Here is an 18,777-nt window from a genome sequence, read left to right as displayed (position 1 = left end):
GTTCCTAACAGCAACGTTCAGCATTTACAGTAACTTTTTTCTGAGGCCTTCTTCACAGTTTACATTTCAAAATGACATTTGGCAGAAAAGGAGAACACATGTACTAGCAAGAACTACCTTTATATGTATATCTATAAAAAAATCATGGTCTCGCTTTCATTCTGGAGCCAAAGTTGGGAGGTCTTTCAGAGGTGCTGAGACTTTCACTGCATCTCATGGCGTGTTGAGTGTCCAGTGTCACAGAAAACCAGCCCTCTGCTGTGGAGACGTCCATAAAAAATTAGCAGAGCCATTTAGAAAGAGGAAAAAACCACTCAGAATATGTTGGGAGATGTAAAGTGTGGTAAAATTTGGGACTGCTCTCCACTATTCTGAGCTTTTGACAAGGTTATTCTTTTAAATAGCAGAAATACTTTCCATAGTTGAAATGAAGAGAGATTGAAACTCTTCTAAGTGGTTTATTACAAGAATTACATAGCCAGAACACCCTTTAACCACACAAAGTACTGTATTTCACGGAAAACAGTATGTACTTTTAAAAAGACAGTTTGGCAGAGACAAGTATCAGCTGTTACCTGAAGAGGAGTGACTTAACTAAAGGAGCCATACTTGCCTCCCATAGCAGTACAGAGTGGGTTCCCACAGCCTCTTGAGATAGCTTTGTACTTGGGAGTTATTCACGAGGAGCTACGAGGAGTTGTAAAGGTGACATGAGGAGCTATGAAGGAGCTGTAAAGGTGATGGTAGTGAGGTAAGGTGAAAGTGTGAGGTAGCAGCAAGGCTTTCCAGGAGTGTTTCTTTGGAACAGTTCGTACCCCTGTGTACTGAAATGTAAGTTTGGCCTTGGCTTGGAAACAGGAGTGCATTTAGGAATCAAAATCGATGGTGTTTACAAGTTACTAGCAAAAACAGCCGTTTTGCATGAAGCACCTTAAAGAAAGATCTCAGCAAACCCCCTGAGGGCCTCACAGCTTTTCCTTCAGAGAGATGGGTCAGGTAAACTTCACAGGGCCACGTGCGAATCACCCGCCTGTTGCTGCCTACACATCTTTCTTTCCCTCCTACACACCGCTGTAACTCCAACACTGCGCCCTCCAGCCACGCATTGCTTTCACACACGCCCTGCCAAACACTCCTCTCTTTTCCCCTTCCCTTAGGGGCCTTTAGGACAAAGTGCTCATTGTGCTTGTGTAAACTAGAGAACGACAACACCAAAAAGGTGGTTTTTCCATGGCTCTGAGTTCTGCAAGACAAGATTATTCAGTGAGAACGGAGGGCTTTAAGAAAAGGGCTTTAAGAATACGGTTGTATATAAAACACCCCAGAAAGAGAGCGGAGCTGCTTCCACCTCAGGGAGCCTCGCTTACTTTCTTAACTCGCCTGGAATAAACTTTTCGTGGTGATACCGCCCTGCTGGGCCGCCGCGGGTGTTCCTCTGGTTGAATCCCGGACAGAACACCCGTACAGCGGCTGGCAAAGAGTCCCCGCTGCTGCCGGTCCGAACGGCGCGGGCCGTTCGGGGAAGGCGGGAGAGCGGAAAGCCGAGGCGCGGGAGCGCGTACGTGCCCCCCGCGGGCCTGTGAGGACACAGCCTGGGCGGCCGAGAGCCCGACTCCCTCCTCCCCGCCGGCCTCCGAGCTGCTGCCGCGCACGGCACCGGGCACCAGGCCACTGGTTCCGGGCCGGACAACGCCGGCGCCACCGCTCCGGCCCAGGCGCCGCCCCAAGCGCCGCAAAGCGCCGCCGTGCTGCCGCGCGCCTTCCCGCCCCTGGCGCGCGGCCTATTTAATGGGCTTCTCGCGCGCAGCCGTCCTTTCCGCGCGCCCTGCGGCCCTCGGGAGGGGTGAGTGGCCGCACTGCGCCGCGCCCGGGGCCATGGCGTGTGTGGCGGGGCGCCTCAGGCCGGCGGAGCTCCTGGCAAGGCGAGGGGCTTACCGAGCGGCCCCGGCAGCGTTTGGCGGCGGGGGCTGGCCCGGGGGCGGCGGGGCTTGCCGCCGTACGGTGACACCGGAGCTTGTGAGCTGTTCCGGCAGCGCCCCAGCCTCCGGTGCCGGACCGGTAGCCTGGGCCGCTGGGTCTAGTCGCGCCGTGCGGCCCCTCTGGCAGCGGCAGGCCGGCGGCCCGCTTCCCGCAGGGCGGCAGGAGCGCCCCGACCGCCTCGGCTGCAGCCGGCTGCCGCCGCCTCCCTGAGCAGCTCGTCGGCCCCAGCACACGCTCGTCCGAACAGTCGAGTGAGTTTTCCCGTTGTGATCTTGGAAGGTTTAGAAATGTCCTCTGCTGTTTCGTGTGAGAAACTCGATTTTGACAAGTTAAAGACTATAAACTCGAGAATGTAGGGGCTGGCTTGCCGGCACTGCTCCCTAAAGAGCATAAGCCACGGCTTGCGGCAGTCACCACAGTGCTGCCTTATCTGCGCCGGGGCGCCGGTGCCGAACGTGGGCGCCGTGTGCTAACGACCCCGCAGCAGCTGAGGCTGCCTGGCCCCGCAGGCTGTCAGGGGTCCCGTGCCTGTCTGGGGACACCGAGGTGGACATAATTAGTATGTGCCACTCCACAGGCAAGCCGAGGTGGTTGAGGTGTCTCCAGGGTCATCAGGTCTTCGAAATAATGACATATCGAGCATCCAAAGAGACTTGGTTTTGCTAATAACCATTTAATCAGCCAATGCTTGTCCCGATTTTAAAGATAAATTGCCTTTTTTACCTTTGGGGAATTCAGCACGTGGTGTATGGTGACCCTGATTCTGCCCTGTTTGGGTTGTAAACACAGATCCAAAGCCGTGGGTCCTGGCAGGGGCAGGGCTCTGGGGGTCTCGGCAGTCTCCGCAGCAATGCTGTCCTGCCCAGACCCTCGCGTCCGTGCTGACCTTAGTTCAGCTGACAGAAGAACACATCAGCAAGTTCCTCAGAGTGCAGCACCTGAACCAGGGTTGAAGGCTGTACCCTGCTAGGATGCTCCTCTCCCCAGAGACAGCTGCTCCTCTGCAGCAGTGCCATAGTCTTGCTGTTGGTTGTTCTTTGTCTTGGGACTTGTTTCAGGTAAAATGGTTGTGCCCATATTTAACCCCACTCTCTACTGATGCTGCCTGTAGCTTTTCTTCCCAGGTAATGATTGAACCAGCACAGAGACTGCTCAGTGGGCTGATATTTCTTCAACTGGTGTACTTTTCCCTAGAGAAATGTTGATGAATGGTTCTGCTGCTGGTTCAGCAGTGGAGTTCTCCCAATCAAACATCTTTTATCTCTTTTCATTGTTGCAGGCAGCAAGTGGAGTTCAGAGATGAGTTTGTTACTGGCTTTGAGAATCTTCTGTCTGGACCCTGCCCTGCTGTTACCTTGTGAGCAGAAAGATGTCACGTGAATCCTGGAGCTATTGAAGTAGTTATTTCTTTTTGTACGTATAAAAATGTTGAGGAAAGCCTCCTGAAACCCAGGTCTGCAGTTCTGAAGCTGTTCTATGGCTTGTAAATTTTCTTATGTATGGAACAGGAAGGCAAACGACTGTTTGCATGTAGGGTTAAGAGCCTGTAATCCTAGCAAAAGATACTGGGACGGCTATGTGGCCTCTAAGGCTTTCTCCCCAGAACAAAGCAGGTACAATCTGAGAATCTCAAAGGAATTGGAGGGGAGAGGCTTTGAGTCTAGTTTTTAACTGGGGCGAGAAACATGACTTATGCTTTGAAGAATTAACAGGTGACATGCTCATTGGAAGTGAAAGCTAAACTGAAAAGCAGTGTGTTCAAATGACCATCCCTGCTGGCACTTGACTGGCTCAGTCTGCTGGAATTTATCCCAAAGGGAAAGGCAACAGTGGCAGTGAACTTCACCTATAGACAGATACCTGTCATCTAGCCTCAGCTCCAATGGCAGAGAGGGCCCTGCATTTTTGTGTTCAAAAAGAGCTTTTATTCCTGTTTTCTTGGCCTATACTGAATCCTTTCTGCCCTTAACTGTTAAAGACAAGGTCTACTTTGACTTATTGAAGTGCAGCTCTTGAGACAAACGTGCCACATGCCGTTGTGTCTCATGCAAGGAAATGGCAGCAGCCTTGGAGTTGGGGAGGGAAGGGGGTGTATGGTGGCATGGTGATGAGGACTTGTTGCCGTTTACCCAACTGAATTTTGTGATGAGCAACACTGTTGTATCTGATGTGCCACCTGAGCAGCATGACCTTCCCCCTCTGTTTTTTCTACTATCATTTCTGATTCTATGTTTTTCTTTTCAAGGTGCTACACCACCAGGTGATCTGCTCTGCTGTTCTGGAGCCGCAGGTGTGCACATGCAGCTGACAGCAGAGCCCAGCCACATCTGGGAGGGTGGCTGTTGGAGAAAGTAAGTCGCATTGTTAGTGCACTGTGGCACTGCTCCCTGGCAGGGCTCTGCTGGCTGCTGTCAGCTGGCACTGGGGACTGTTAGCCAAGGACCCTTCTGCACTACTGACTGCCTTTGCTGTCCTTTACTTCAACTACTACTTAGTCTTCTAATCTTTGCTTAGAACACCATGGGGAGAAGCTGGGGAGGGAGGATAAAAAGCTTTGCCCTTTTTGCAGAATTGTTTTCTAAGGATATACCTTAACTCCTTATGTCAAGGGACTCCATTCAAGTCTGTTGTAGGAGTAATTTTGCTGGCATGATGATGAAATCTTTGCCGTTTACCCATCTGAGTGGTTTTTGATGTGTATCTTTGAATCTGAAGTGCCAGTAATATTAATGACTTTGTGGCAAATTGATAGGGATACAAGAAAACTGACTCACTTATTTTAAAAATGTTTGGTTTTTTTAGCTTGAAAACAGGAGCCTGACATGTGGAGTTCTGCTGCCCTTGGAAATGCAGCGATGGCCTTTCTTGCTCCTCAGAAATCCCGCTTGATTCAATAGTACGGCAGAGGAGTTGCTCTGGGGAAAATGTGTGAATAATCCTTGAATGGATTTTGGGTGAGAGCATCCCTCGAGAAAGGGAAGTGGCCTTGTGCAAACTCTTGGAACTTAGAGTTATGTAACAAATGGATGAAAATTGAATAAATCATGCGTTAAGACATACAGGAAAACTTGTGTTATCTTGTGTAAATGAGTGTTTACAATGTTAGTGGTGGCAGTTTCTCTGTTGATCTCCAAAGCAACGTGCATACATAGAAAATCTGGAATTTCTGTTTTCAGTAAGTGTAGTTTTCTGTTGAGGTTGTGAACAGAAGCACCATGGCCCTGCTGGATGACTTACTGGGTAGGAGTCACACCAAGCCCTTGGTGTCCAGCTGGTCTGGATTTGACAGGAAGTCTAGGCAGTTGTTTTTGTTGCTTTTTTTGTAACATCTGGGATGGGAAACTTGCTCAGTATTCTGTCTACTGCTATATTCTTTCTAGGAAGAATAAAGTACTGGAAAGTTTGTGGTTGGGAGAAACACACTCTAGCTCAGACACCTCGTCTTCTCTACATCTTCTTTACAGTTGTTTTTGCAGTGGAGTTGACCTGAGCTGCCTGCCAGCATGTCTAGTAACTTTTCACTTTTCTGTAGGGTTCTGCCATCCCCTGCAGTGTGTATAAAGTAATGGGGAAATACTCTTGTGGTTTGGGGTTTTTCTTTTCAGACTGCAGGAACACAGTGGCATTGTGGTTTAATGTTATGTAGCTGTGATGTAAAACTAAGACACAGACGTGGAATAGTATGTTGATGCTTCTATAAAACAGGCATAACAACTTAAGAAAGCTAGCTGACAGTAGAACAAGAGTTTTAATGTACTTGAAACTATTTAACTCTCACTGGCATTGAAAAAGAAGCAACAACTGCAGAGAGCTCATGCAGTTGAAACATTAGATTCTGAACTCATGGTTTGATAGCTGTAATCTTACTAGAATCCTTGTACTCCTGTCACTTAACTGTGGATGAGCAGTGGTAGCCAGGAAGTTCCCAGGTGGCTTTATTCTGAGACTGTGGCTTCCCAGGATGGAGATGTCATTCCTGCCTTCCAACACTGTCACAAAACTTGTCTTGTCAGCTATGCTTTATTCCTTAGCAAAATAGCAGTGAACGCTCTCACACAGCAGAAATTTTAAATATTTTTGTATTTCTAACTGCAGTCTCTCCAAAAACCCAAAGTAGAAGCTTCAGGCTTTACTTACAGAGTAAAGTTTACTCTTCATTAGTGTTAATGTGCATTCCTGGGCCATAGGCACCAATAAACTTGAGCAGTTGCTGATGACACTCCATGAGGTAACCATCTCTCTGTTGCAGGGAGTTTTCATCAGTGAGGTCAAATGGAAATATAGGATTTGGTGCTATGCATAATGCAGACTTGCCTAGACAAAGAGGAAAGCAAGACATGCTAAAAGACTTCACACTTTGCTAGGACTTGGAAGGAAAAAAAGTCTCGTGACACAGATGACTTGGCAATTGCCAAGTTGTGTGTTACCATTTTTAAGTGTTACATCATAATTATTGTGTCTCTGCCAAATTTTTGTGTGAACAAATCTGATTCTGGTGATAGATAAAAGACCCCCCACCCAGCCTTGTCTTCCATTTCCCCAGGGAGGGAAACTTGGCTTTAGTACAACCTGGACCAACGTCAGAGAAGCAATGCCTCAAGCCACTGTAAAGGCACTGGGACTCTTAATACCAGTTTTTAGCACTTCAGGACTATGATTTTAAATTAACTGTTATTAAAATCAATTGATACAAACTTTTGTTTTCAAACTGACACATGAAAACTCTGCACCTAAGATGAAAGACTGGAGTTGCGTTACTTACCATGTTTTAGGGTAAGAGATGATTCAAGTAACAAGATGGCAATCAATGCATCTTCCTCAAGTACTTTCTTCCTTAAACTTAGTTTAGTGTGAGCCTTAGATAGTGAGATTCTAAGAGATGAATATAAGCATGTCAAATAAGTGTTGCAGACATGAATGCAGTATGTATTGCCTTGTTTTGGGTACTTTCGTAAATCAAAAAATGACACTGGAGCAGGTGGGGGTTTTTTCCATACTTCACCTGTGGAAACTTCCCCCAAATACTGTGCAGTTACACTTAACTGCTGACAGCACAGCCTGGTGTGCAGTGGCACTTGGCATATTATCTGCTGTTAATGATGCTTTTATTTTTGCATTTGTGTAATACAAAGCTTTTAGACAGCCCTAATAGTGGTAATTGTTTCTTCAATCGCTCTTTTGTTGCCTAGCAGTTCTTAAAAGTTGAGGGTTTGTTGCAATACCAATCTATAAATGGTAAATAAGATTCCTTATGCTTTTACTTTCCCAAACTTGAGACTTGACTAGATTTTTATTCCACACAAGCTTGTGAGCAGGTTACCACCGTTTCTGTTCAAAACATAGATGTTTTCTGTACTAAGAAACATAGGACATACAGAAGTTTTAGTGCAGATGCTGATAATGTTGATCCATGAACAGAATCTCTTCTCACTCTGCGACTTGCGAGGTAGTAGCCCTGAATGAGGCTTTCTGCTTCTGAGCTCAGTTCAACATGAAGATTCTTAGCAAACAAAATAAACTAGAGACAGAGGGTGGTATATGTTTTAAATGTTGAACTGGAAAGTAAAGAATTTACATTTTTCACATCTTTTAAACATAGCAGAGGGCATAGTAATATAGTTTGGGCAACGTATTCCACCAATAGTTTTTATAAAGATGCCTGTCACCAGCTGTGCAAAGCATCTATCAGTTATCACACAGAATAACCTGGAATGACACCAGAGATGCTGACCCTATTTAGAACATAATACTAAGTTTTACTACTGTTGGTAAGCTATTCTGGTCAAACAATTTATTATGCTGGCCTTTTAAAGAATGAAGTTGATTTTATCAATGACACTCCTAGTGCTAGTGGGAATGGAGGTGGGGAACAGACAGGGAAGGGAAGGGAAGAGAGTAATAATGGGTTTTAAAATGAGCATCAGAATGCAGAGAGAACCTTCTGATTCCAGAAACAGGGTGATAGAGTGGAGTAGTATCTGTTACCTCCTCATAATCCTGCATTCTGAACTGCTGTGAGACTTTGTACAGCATGGCTTCAGGGTTAATGGCTTTTTTCAAGATATGGCGTACCAGAGGAGAGGACAGTCGACACGAGGGAAACTCGCTGTATATCAAAAGCCCAAAGCCATCCAGAAGATTAGCTGGAATCAAACTCATGTCCTGAAGAAAAGACCCAGAAGAAGAAAAACCTCCGCACAATTAGTTTGCATAAACACCACTGCTTTTTCAGCCTGAAGTGTTCCCCATCCATATATACAAGGCCTTGCAAGATTAGCTTGGGAATTGCCTACAATAGACATGGTAAAATTTTGGTCCAGTAGTAGCTTGTCAAAGTTTATTCTGAACAAAATAAGTGATAGCTGCTTTTGGGAAAGCTAGCTCACTTTGAAAGATACTTTGACTTAAAGCCACTTCACTTGTGACTTTTTGGAAAATACTAACAGATGTGATTGTTTTCAGTATAAGTTGAAATGACCAAACCCAGAAATGACTGCTATAGTACAGATACTGCCACAACAAGGCATGGGCTTTACCATCTGTCCAATTACAAAGTTGTCCTTTTGTATATGTTTCTTTGAGGAAGAATCCACATCTACGAAAGCCCAAAAATTGGTCTGTACTGGAACAGCAACTTGTTGGTCAGCTTCTTCTCCATACTTCTTCCCAGGAATGAATACTGTTGTCGTTCTGCTCTCTAGCACTAGGATTGGACAAAATACATCAGTTAGCTAATCCATATAGTTTAACAATAAACTCTAGTCCCACACACGCTATCTGAAACCAGTCATGAGACTGTGTTTCACTCAGTTGTCGTGATAAGAAGGATCTCGAGTGCAGCCTGTGCAGTGAACGTCACCTTACAGGACTTCGGCATTTTTGTCCTTGTTTGTTACACAGACTCATTAAAAAAAGCTGACATATTTTCACACTTGAGGGCTGTATGCTGGGGAACAAACCCAGCCATGAATTTGCATCTTTGTGTTTTGTTCTGTCCCCTCATTTGTTAGTAGGTGTGCCATTACCAGACTGTAGAAGTTCAAGTTTATCCTTTCTATACGAAGACAAGTCTCCTATGTAACAGATACCACCCTTAGCCAGCACAGCACTGCAAGCTTGAATACTAGCACGTCCAGTTCCATGTTTATCTTTGGACACAGAAGGAAAAATTTCACTGGAAGGTGGGTGTCGTATGCCACGAGGCAGAAGACATATGCTGTAATTCAGAAGCCTAGAGGAGAAAATGATTGTCAGTCATCCACTGTTAAAATTATTGTTCAGTTTTCAAAACTTTAACAACTTCATACCATATTTAATACTTTCTCACAGAATCACAGACTGGTGGGGGTTGGAAGGGACCTTTAGAGATCATCTAGTCCAACACCCTGCAAACGCAGGTCCACCTAGATCAGGTCACACAGGCATGTGTCCAGGTGGGTTTTGAAGAAGGAGACTCCACACCCATGCCAGGGCTCCCTCACCCTCACAGGAAAGAAGTTTTTTCCAATGTTTAAGTGAAACCTTTTGGGTTTCAGCTTTTGTCCATTACCCCTCATCCTGAAAAAGTGCCACCCCATACTCTTGACATAGACCTTTTAAATACTTGTGTTAATGAGATTCCCCTCTCAGTCTTCTTTAGATTGAACAATCCTTATAATGGCATAAAGTTCTTTATAATGGTATTTATAACTACTTAGAAACAACAAAAACCCCACTCTTAATGTAAAGCCAGTGTCAAAACTAAATGCTTAACTGAATACAAACACAGAAGGCAAAGCCTTCTCTTCAACAGCTGCCCACATCACTGTATTCCTTACAGCTTTAACATGAGGCAAATCAGGGTTTGCAAGAGAAACGATACCTAAGAAGCCAAAGTCTTATAATTTAACCCCATATTGTTAACTCCCATACCCATTCTAGAGAAGTTTTTTCAGTGGTTTAAAAGAGGAGAGGATTAGTAATCCTGGACATTTGGGGAAAAAGGGAAGGCTGGGAACCTGCAAGTTCTTCCATCCCAATTCTGAGAAAGCAGGTCCAGCATTTCTTTTTCACCCCCAGTGCTATGTGTGCCTTGGCAGAAAGAGGTTGCAAGTTGTCTGGTTTCACAAAGGCTCCTAATGATATTAAGATGTCAAAGCACAATTATCCTACTATTAATAACCAGGAGAAAACTTTAAATTAAAAAGTATTAGTAAACAGGTTATCATGCCATTAGAAAGATGATGTAGGAGATGCCTACTCTGACAACCTACTGGCAATAAATGTCTTGCACATGCAAGACAGTACAAATGACAGCACAGCTAAGTTTTTAAATGGTTAAGAATACTTTTTTTTCTACAACAATACTAATGAATTTGTTGAACTGAAAGGAAAATGAAATTCATGCCACTTTGAAAGCTCTTTTTCAAAACTAAAAATGAAGCCCCATTTTGCGCTGGGGAAGGAGAAAGTGATTTTGTTTAAGGGAAATTTAAAGCTGAGCATGGACACCGTGTTAGTTTATAGTCATGTGAAGGAGTAAATACATAATATGCATAAATACAGAAAAACATTTTGTTGAAGGCAACAAGAGTCAGATTTATGACCGTTATGTACAGATGTGCCTGACTTTTGATACCTTATCAGTACAGGTTTTACAAGTGTGATAAGAATGTAAGCATCTATTTACACACTGCTTATTAACTGGAAATGCTGATGGCTAGAAAGTTGTGATGGAAAGGCTTAAAGTGACACAGGATTTAAACAGTACAGGCTTTTGCTTTTATCATTACTAGCTTCTGGGACAGTCTTCAGTTTTGATTTCAGAAGAATGTTTTGTCTGAGCACTGCTAAACTGTGCTAGCAATAAAATCTTACCAAGATCAATACCAGAGCATTAAGTGGCTTTATCATTAGTGAAGTTCTGATCTAGATTTACCACTTGATATAAAAAAACCAAATCTCTGAGGGATAAAAATTGTGAGTCCTGAATACTCTTTTAAAATTCAACCTCTAGCTTTCCATGTAAGGCTGATACTATTATCCTAAGAAGTACTCATGTTTTTAATTCTGATTTGTGTGAGAAATAAGGAATCTCTTTACCTATCAATGACTAGCGTGTCGCTTGTCACAATCAACAGATCCAGATAATCTGCATTTTCTCTTTCACATGTCTGTACCAGACTCAGCAATATTGCAAGTTTAAGAGTATTGTGAGTGCCTGGTGGCACAACTTGAGAAGCAAAGATATTGGCAAGGATGGCAGTAAACCTCCAGCAGGAGCCTGAAGTCAGCGAGAGCAGATACTTAAAGTTGTCACTGACAAAACAGGGACCTAGTGAACACAAAGTACAGGTTAACAAATACTTACTGAGAGTGCTATGCAGGTATACTGGAAAAACCATCATTCTAGTCTTGATAAAAAACTTACAAAGTACATTTATGTACTAAGCACAAATTCAGAATGTAAACATCTGACACTATTAATTTTACTACTAAAAAGGTAGCAGACATCTGCTAAAACTGATGGAATAAGAAAGGAATAACAAACTGAAGTAGTGGGTTTATTTAATGTATTATTTCAAAGTACCTTCCAATTTGAAGAACTGCAGGAAATAATTATGTGGTTTCCTTAACACATGGAAAATGGGCAAAAGAAGATATTCTCAAATAACAGGAAGCATACGTTTCAGACTGCAAGAGGAATGTCCCAGAGTGGTTTTGTAATCTGGACCTTTAGATAATAGAAAACTCGTACCAATTCTCAAGATTTTGTTCTAGAAGGTTTTCCAACTTTTAAAGTCAATTTTCAATGGAGCTTCCTTACCGTTTGCTTTACAGAGCTGTATGCTATTGACTTCTATACATGCTGTAGCTTGGAAGCCATTTTGCACACAGGCTGGAATTCCTATAATCCTGTAGTGGTTTCCTATTTTCATTTTATTGGCCAGTTCATCTAGAAATTTGAAAAAAAAAAAAGAGAAGGGGGAGGGGGAGGTATGTGAGAGAGCAACCTGCAGATGTGTTAAGGCATAAATCAGTTTTAAAGACACGGTCAGAAAACTTTTCTTCTCATTCTGAACAGTTCAACTTTATGATGTAACTGCAGAAAGCAACAGTTGGATACCAGCTTCACCAGAATGGACTAGAATAAAATGATGCACACAATAACTAGTGCAAAAGGTAAGGAAGACACACTGCACAAGGAAAAGCAGATCACTGTTAAAGAGAATGGATGATGCATTTAGTTCGGCATTGAAAACTAGACAGCTGTTTGCAAGGAAGCGTTGTCCCTCTGGAACTTGTGGTGACACCATTGTGAGTTACTGTCCTGTAAGATGTCAAAAAGTAAAAAAAGAGATGCAAACTAAACAGATTTCAAAAAGGCACACAAATATCTTTGGGCACCTTTGTGTTTCTGTGCACTTGAAGAATAAAAAAAAAGGTTTTTGGAAATGAGTTGGGTCCAACCAAATATGGATCTCAGTTGTGAGACTCTGTCTAACATCACTGATCACTCAAGCCAGTGGAAATTTCATGCCTGCACGACTCAGTATCTCATCCATAAACTCTGTTTTACAACAACAGGTGCATACTGTCAGTTTTAAAGTGTTTCTTACGCTCTCGGAGCTACACAGTGTTCAAGAAATGAACCATGTAATTCCACAGACTTGGAAAAGCAGTGGTGTATTTAAAGAGAACTGATGGAAGTATGCTAGTGAGTTGTGACTGTAGTTGGGTATTCCCATTAGAAATCATTTCATGTTTGTAGTGGAAGGCAGTCATAGTAGAAGCCAAGAATCCCGATGGGAAGGTGGAAAACAGCTAGGTTGAGGGAGGATGTTATAAATGCAAGAGTGGTACAAAACAGCGTGACCAAAGGGAAGAGAAACGAGGAAAAAACAAGCAATAGTTAGGAAATGATACTGCAAAGGGGATTTTCTTCAAACGAAGGTGTGAAAGTGAACACAGGAGCTTTGCCACATGCACTCTTCAATCACCTGTGTATCTAGTCCCCTCTCTAATTTTATGTACCCTCGTCCCCATTTTATTAAAACACTGCAATATAAATTACTACTTTCACCATTTTATCCAGAGAAATGGACCTATATGGAAAATGCAAGGAATTGTCATCACAGTTCAATTTTGAAACGTTTTTGACAAAACTCCAAAATTCAGCTTACCTCTCAAGAAAAGTGTAAATGTCTGCATAGTAAAATGTGATTTATCATTGGAATATCCCTTCAAAGCATTAAGAACTTGTGCATCAATCATTTCGACTATTTGTTTGTCTTTCAAAAAAAGGATAAGAAAAGGTTAGGTCTCTTAGAAATAGTACGGGGGGGGGGGGGGGGTTCTTGGAGGGTTTTTTGTGGATTTGTTTTTAATGAGTAGTGCATTTTGAGGCTTCTTCCACTCACCCATTTTGATTACTTATTGTGCAACAGAACTAGGAGAGTAACAGATGTAAAAATAAAACTACACAGATCCTACCACCAAGTACTCTAAATTTCATGTCCTCCTGAAGTGGTGACAAACACAAACTACACACAAAATCGTTCCTCACTGTGGCAGATTCTGTAGCTCCAGGCAGATGCACTCTTATGTACCTGAACCCTAAAAAAAAGTAAAAATACTTGAATCTATGAAAATGAGGACATGGCTTTCGTTTTAAATTTTCCATTAGGAACATACGCGATTAAAACACTTGGTAATGACGTTCCAAAGTTATCCAGTGTTTCTTCAGATGACCATCCATTCCTATTCCGTGCTTCCTCTCAAACACTCTGTACCACGGGATGCCCCATTGACCAGGAGGTGGCGGCTGGTCCTGCTGCACGTTGCAGGGACAAACCCAGGGACCTGCCCTCAGAAAGGTGTCATTGTGGTTTGTTCTGCAGTCTCCTAACTTTGGGATTTCACATCTCTTTTATAATTTTACGACCTTTGTTAAATGAAGGGGCAAACAAAACAGCCTGAAAGAATTTAAGGCTTAATCCTGACACGACACAAGCACTTCAGTAACACTGAAGGAAATAGTTCCATGTAAGTCAGCTACTTACTAAAGCAAAACTGTTCTGTGTCAACTTTTGCAGGTCCCTTAAGCATACTGTTTTGGGGCATTTTTATATAAACAGGAACAGTTTCCAAGGGTGGGGGGAAGAGTATTGGACTAGTTTAATTTATTAAACTTAGTTTAAATTTACTTAACTGTATAAGTTTAAATGTATTAAATTATATTGGCAACGTATCTTTTCTCATATAAACTATCTTCAGCATTAGGAAAAGGGATTACTGGCATAGCTATGCTCATTTAATAATGCTGAGCAACCACTAGCAAGGTGCCCTGCCTTCAATTAATACATATCATGCTGTGCTCATTACAAAAGCACATAAGACGACTGCATAGGAAGATGCCTTTTTCATGCTAGATTTTTAGCCTCTGTTACCAAAATTATTTAGAAGCTTAAACAGTACCGATTTTTTTTTTACTACCTTCAGAAAATGGGCAGGTTTCCTCAGTACAAAGAAATCTTGCTCCTTGTGTGTATTTTGTTAAAGTTCCCATTGCAATCGCTATTCCTTCTGACATATAAAATCTTTGAGATGTGTAATTAAAGGGAAACGCAGAAAGACTCAGAACATAACTCGGTAAAGGTGGCAAATGGGTTGGTTTCAGCAGTATACTAATCTAACAAGAGACAGAGTTACAATAACACTGTAAAAATACAGATTTTTTTAAAGAAAAACTTGCTTTACTTGCACACAGTGTGATATGGAACTATTATAAAAAACCATCAGAAATGCATAAAATCTGTCAATAAATTGGTTTTGTATTTATTATCTCAAAATTCTTGCAGTACGGTTGGGTGAGACTTCCAGCCATTTGTAATTACAAGGAACACTACAACCGAAGGAAAAATGGAAATGGAAAAGTTAATACAATAGTATTTGTTAATACTTCACCACACTTAAAAATTTAAGACCTAAATGGAAGAAAACAACACAGACTCACCTGGGCCTCTGTCTGCAGTTGATCAATTAATGATAATGTTTTAATAGCTATGAAGCATACCTGTGATCGAGAAATAACTTCCTTTTAGGAAAGAAAATCTAGTTAAAACACAGAAGATATACTTTTATCTGCTGCAAACATATACTTACTGACTGAAAAATCTGTGCACCCTGTATAGGATTATGAAGAATGTAGTTTCCAAGAGTTGCATCTAGTTCAGCAACATCAGAAGGATTTATTGAAATAATGAAACGATAAACAGCGTAACTTTGTTTTGAGTCTGTAGGAGCAAAAAGCACCTTAAATAAAACTAAATGAGAGATTCGTGTAATGTTATGTATCAACTCAACAGACTACTGCATTATACCGTTGTATTTTTTGCAATCGTGCACAAATTTCTGAAGGCCGCCACTTCTGTCAAGGTAAACAAGGGCAACTTCCCTCATTTTCTGTATTTCACAATTCATCTTCCAAGAAGGATCTTCACAGGCTTTATCAAAATGTTGAAAGAAACTGAAGAAATGATGTTAGAATGGGCCATGCTATGGTAATACTACAGGTACATATTAACAAAGCCATACGAAATGAAAATAGTCTGTTCTTCAAACTATGCAGTTCTTGAAGGATTCTTTAAAATTCAATAGAAAGTTCTTTCTGGTGGCTGAAGCATACTGCATTCTCAATGTAAATTCCTACGGAATGCTCTAGTGTTTTCTCAGTGAATCACTGCCCAATTCCCTAACTCATTAACACTTGCATTTAATTTAACCTCCCCTATAGAGTTTATAGGTATAATCAAGCTGCCAAAAGTAAGACTCAAATACCTCCCTTATCTGAAAAGTATACAATAGCTGTTAAAAGCCTGAAATCTGGCAACATCTTTTCCCTTTCTAAAATCTGACTTTCCTACTATTTTGTTGCCTCTTGTAGCACTCAGGATGTTGTTCTTGCAAACACTTACTTCCATTGATGTACACAGAAGATCAGTTCTGATTCTCACATACAACCTTTTCACAGTTACAGTTTTGGTTTGCAGGCTGACCATGCTCTTCAGTGCTGTTTTCACTGTGTGTTATCTCTGTATTTTTGCTTCAAGTAACATCTCATATAATTAAGCTCTACATTGCTGAACTTAGAGGAAAAATTACTAAGGCCAGAATATGGTAATTTGTACATACATATCTGGTTTACTGTCTTACAGACTTCCTTCTACAAAGTGTTCTTTGTCCTGTCTGTAGATGACCAATATGAATTATCACTTAAATCTTCAAAAATAGATTTAGCTACCTAGTAAGGGAGATGACACAGAATTATTGGGTTGATAATGAAGCAAAGCTCATAGCATTTGGTAGATCCCATGCAGGAATCCACCGAACTGGGTTCAGGATGACAAATATACCAACATCTCAGAGAGAAATTATCTGGATACCTGTGGATACCAGTGTAGCAGCAGTCTGAGAAATCTATGTTTTGGGCCATTAGTGGTGTTTAGTCTTTAGTACCAAATTTTAAGCACAAGTTGAAAGAGAATTTATATTAGGGATTTTTTTTTTCCAGTTTCTTTAGGATTATTCCTATGTGATTACTACTCCATCCCTTGAAATCTCCAGTAAGATCAAAGAAACACACACAGCTAACCACTGCATTTCTCTGGACTCTGCATCTCCCACGCTAGAAGGAAGATAACACCACACATGACTATGAGGAACCAAGCTATGGCCCAGGTCACGGTGAACTAAATGCTGTCATTGCCTAAGCTTAAAAGGTCTGAAAAGTCCCAGTACCAGGGTGACTGCGTTCATCTGAGCCGCCACAGCCACCTCACCCCCACCTGGCTGCACTCCAGTGTGTGACATGGCACGACGCTCACAGCTGCCCCCCATGCCATCAGCACCCCTTCCTCACACAACCCACTGGTGCTCTCCACAAAGTATTCTCCAGGCTTCCTATGCCCCCCCCCCGCCTCAGCACCACTGTGGCAGCAACAACGGGCAGCAAGGGTGACCAGGCTGCCCATCGCACAGCAGGGCCATAACTCCATCTCCCTACCAGCGCGCCGCTCTGCCCACCGCAGACAGCAGAGGACCTTTTGCGAGGCGGCAGCGAGGGGCTCGCCCAGCGCAGGACTGGGCCGCCGGCGCCACCCCCTCAGCCAGAGTCCGTTGGCGGGCTGCGGAGCGGCCGCGAGCCAACAGCGCCGCGCCGCCGGGCGGGAAAGGCGCCACGGCCGCTCCCTCAGAAGGCCCCGCCTTCACGGAAACGGCTGCGGCTCTTTACCCCCGCACCGAGTAAAGACGAAACACACCTTCACCCGTTCCCGTAGCCGCACAGACGCTTCGGACGCTACCTGTTACGGATGGCTGCTCTGTTAAGCACGCGGCTACTCAAGCGTGCACAGCCATCACTTTACTGTGGCCACAGTCCCAGCAGGGTCACATAGTGTGCAGTTAAGTCCTGAAAGACAACATAGTCCTCCCCTGGGAGATCTTCAAGACCTGTCTGGACACGTTCCTATGCAACCTGATCTAGGTGGACTAGATGATCTCTAAAGGTCCCTTCCAACCCTACCACTCTAGGATTCTATGATATTTTTAAACCCATTTTCTTTCGTTTATAAATGTTGCATGTTTAACCATATTTAAACATATTTAAATTTGTCTGCAAATTTACCTCCCAGGACAGCACCTCTAAACTCTTTTTCCTGTTTGATTTCAGTTCATGTTTTTACAACTGCCATGCATTTCCATCAGTCCGTCTTGCCTGTCTCTCTCTCCTTCCAGGCCAAAACACCAGAGCGGCAGCACTGCTCCTTTGCTATCACTGCACCAGAGAGAAGGCCTGCTCTTCAGAGGCCTCAGATGCACCTCTCGAAGGGGAGGAATAATCCCCTTCTGCTACAGACAGGCAACCCCCCTGCATTTGTCACAAAGACAAATTTTACCTTCCTTTATCACCTATCTGCGAAAACAGGAAGGGAGTACCACAGGTGGTTCCTGTGTAGGTTCTCTGACAGTCACTGTCTGATTTAGGATTTACCACTAGTGCTTCAGATTTCACTTTTCAGCCCAGCACTGGGTGAAGGGGCTACTACACTCTGAACCTAGCTGTCATGCTTTGAAAACCATCATCACGAAATGCAGAGAGAAGCATTCTAAGGCCCTACTGCCTGATGTTGTACACAGAGCCTATTATACCCAGAGCCTGTTACCTCTACTATCTGACTAAGGTATTTCACGACATGAACTTACAGTACAAGAAAGGGAAAAGTATTACAAGTGACATATCCAACACATTCACATTTTGCCAAAAAGTCAGAGCCCGACAAAGGAAAAAGCTTAATAAGCAATTATTATGCTGCTCTCCCAGAAAGAACTTCAACTGCCACTGCCACCTTTTAAAAATAACAAGCAAAAAAAGGAAAGACACTCCAAATTTGTGACAAGAAAAAAAGCAACTCCCTCATCCTTCCCCATCCCTAATTAGGCAGCTAGGTATACACATATTGGAAAGATAAGACAGAGAGAAATGGGTGCTAGCTCCCACAGCAACAACTTCTGAAGTATCTCCTCTCCTTTCCATCTCTCTACAGTATCGTACTTCCTCGCCATAGAGAGAAGGTAGTCACAGTAGCCCACAATAATTTCAGGAGTATATAGCATAAAATGTCAGTATGAGAATTAATACTTCCTTTCTCACAATCAAGTTGTCCATCAGGAAGTGATAAAAAAAAGGGGGGTAAGGCTGTTGCTTCCAAACGATTTTAACTGTAGTTAACAGGACTCATGTAGTTGTTGGCTGTCTGG

The 18,777-nt window shown here is 43.0% G+C and overlaps 1 protein-coding gene, 1 long non-coding RNA gene and 1 other non-coding gene across 3 annotated transcripts; 2 read left to right on the top strand and 1 right to left on the bottom strand.

Annotated features, from left to right (window-relative positions):
• Nucleotides 1–178: 178 nt before the first annotated feature.
• Nucleotides 179–16,835, bottom strand: MCMDC2 (minichromosome maintenance domain containing 2). The gene is made up of 15 exons (XM_061995989.1): nucleotides 15,342–16,835; nucleotides 15,124–15,254; nucleotides 14,975–15,034; nucleotides 14,455–14,650; nucleotides 13,453–13,575; nucleotides 13,143–13,250; nucleotides 11,786–11,914; nucleotides 11,062–11,293; nucleotides 9,006–9,211; nucleotides 8,517–8,683; nucleotides 7,966–8,142; nucleotides 7,356–7,498; nucleotides 6,743–6,852; nucleotides 6,118–6,294; nucleotides 179–258 (listed from the first exon to the last, which is right to left on the bottom strand). Exons 1-14 carry the CDS (start codon nucleotides 15,439–15,441, stop codon nucleotides 6,128–6,130), a joined length of 2,049 nt encoding a protein of 682 aa, XP_061851973.1. The 5' UTR covers nucleotides 15,442–16,835; the 3' UTR covers nucleotides 179–258; nucleotides 6,118–6,127.
• LOC133625343 (uncharacterized) lies at nucleotides 1,759–5,038 on the top strand. The gene is made up of 4 exons (XR_009818664.1): nucleotides 1,759–2,231; nucleotides 3,260–3,393; nucleotides 4,226–4,331; nucleotides 4,783–5,038. It is a non-coding gene; the product is annotated as an uncharacterized LOC133625343 (long non-coding RNA).
• On the top strand, nucleotides 4,624–4,702 carry LOC133625409 (small nucleolar RNA SNORD87). Its single transcript, XR_009818717.1, has one exon. It is a non-coding gene; the product is annotated as a small nucleolar RNA SNORD87 (small nucleolar RNA).
• Nucleotides 16,836–18,777: the final 1,942 nt, after the last annotated feature.

This window comes from Colius striatus, chromosome 4 (assembly GCF_028858725.1).
Source record: "Colius striatus isolate bColStr4 chromosome 4, bColStr4.1.hap1, whole genome shotgun sequence".
Taxonomy (NCBI): domain Eukaryota; kingdom Metazoa; phylum Chordata; class Aves; order Coliiformes; family Coliidae; genus Colius; species Colius striatus.
This window is presented reverse-complemented; position numbering and strand designations above follow the sequence as displayed.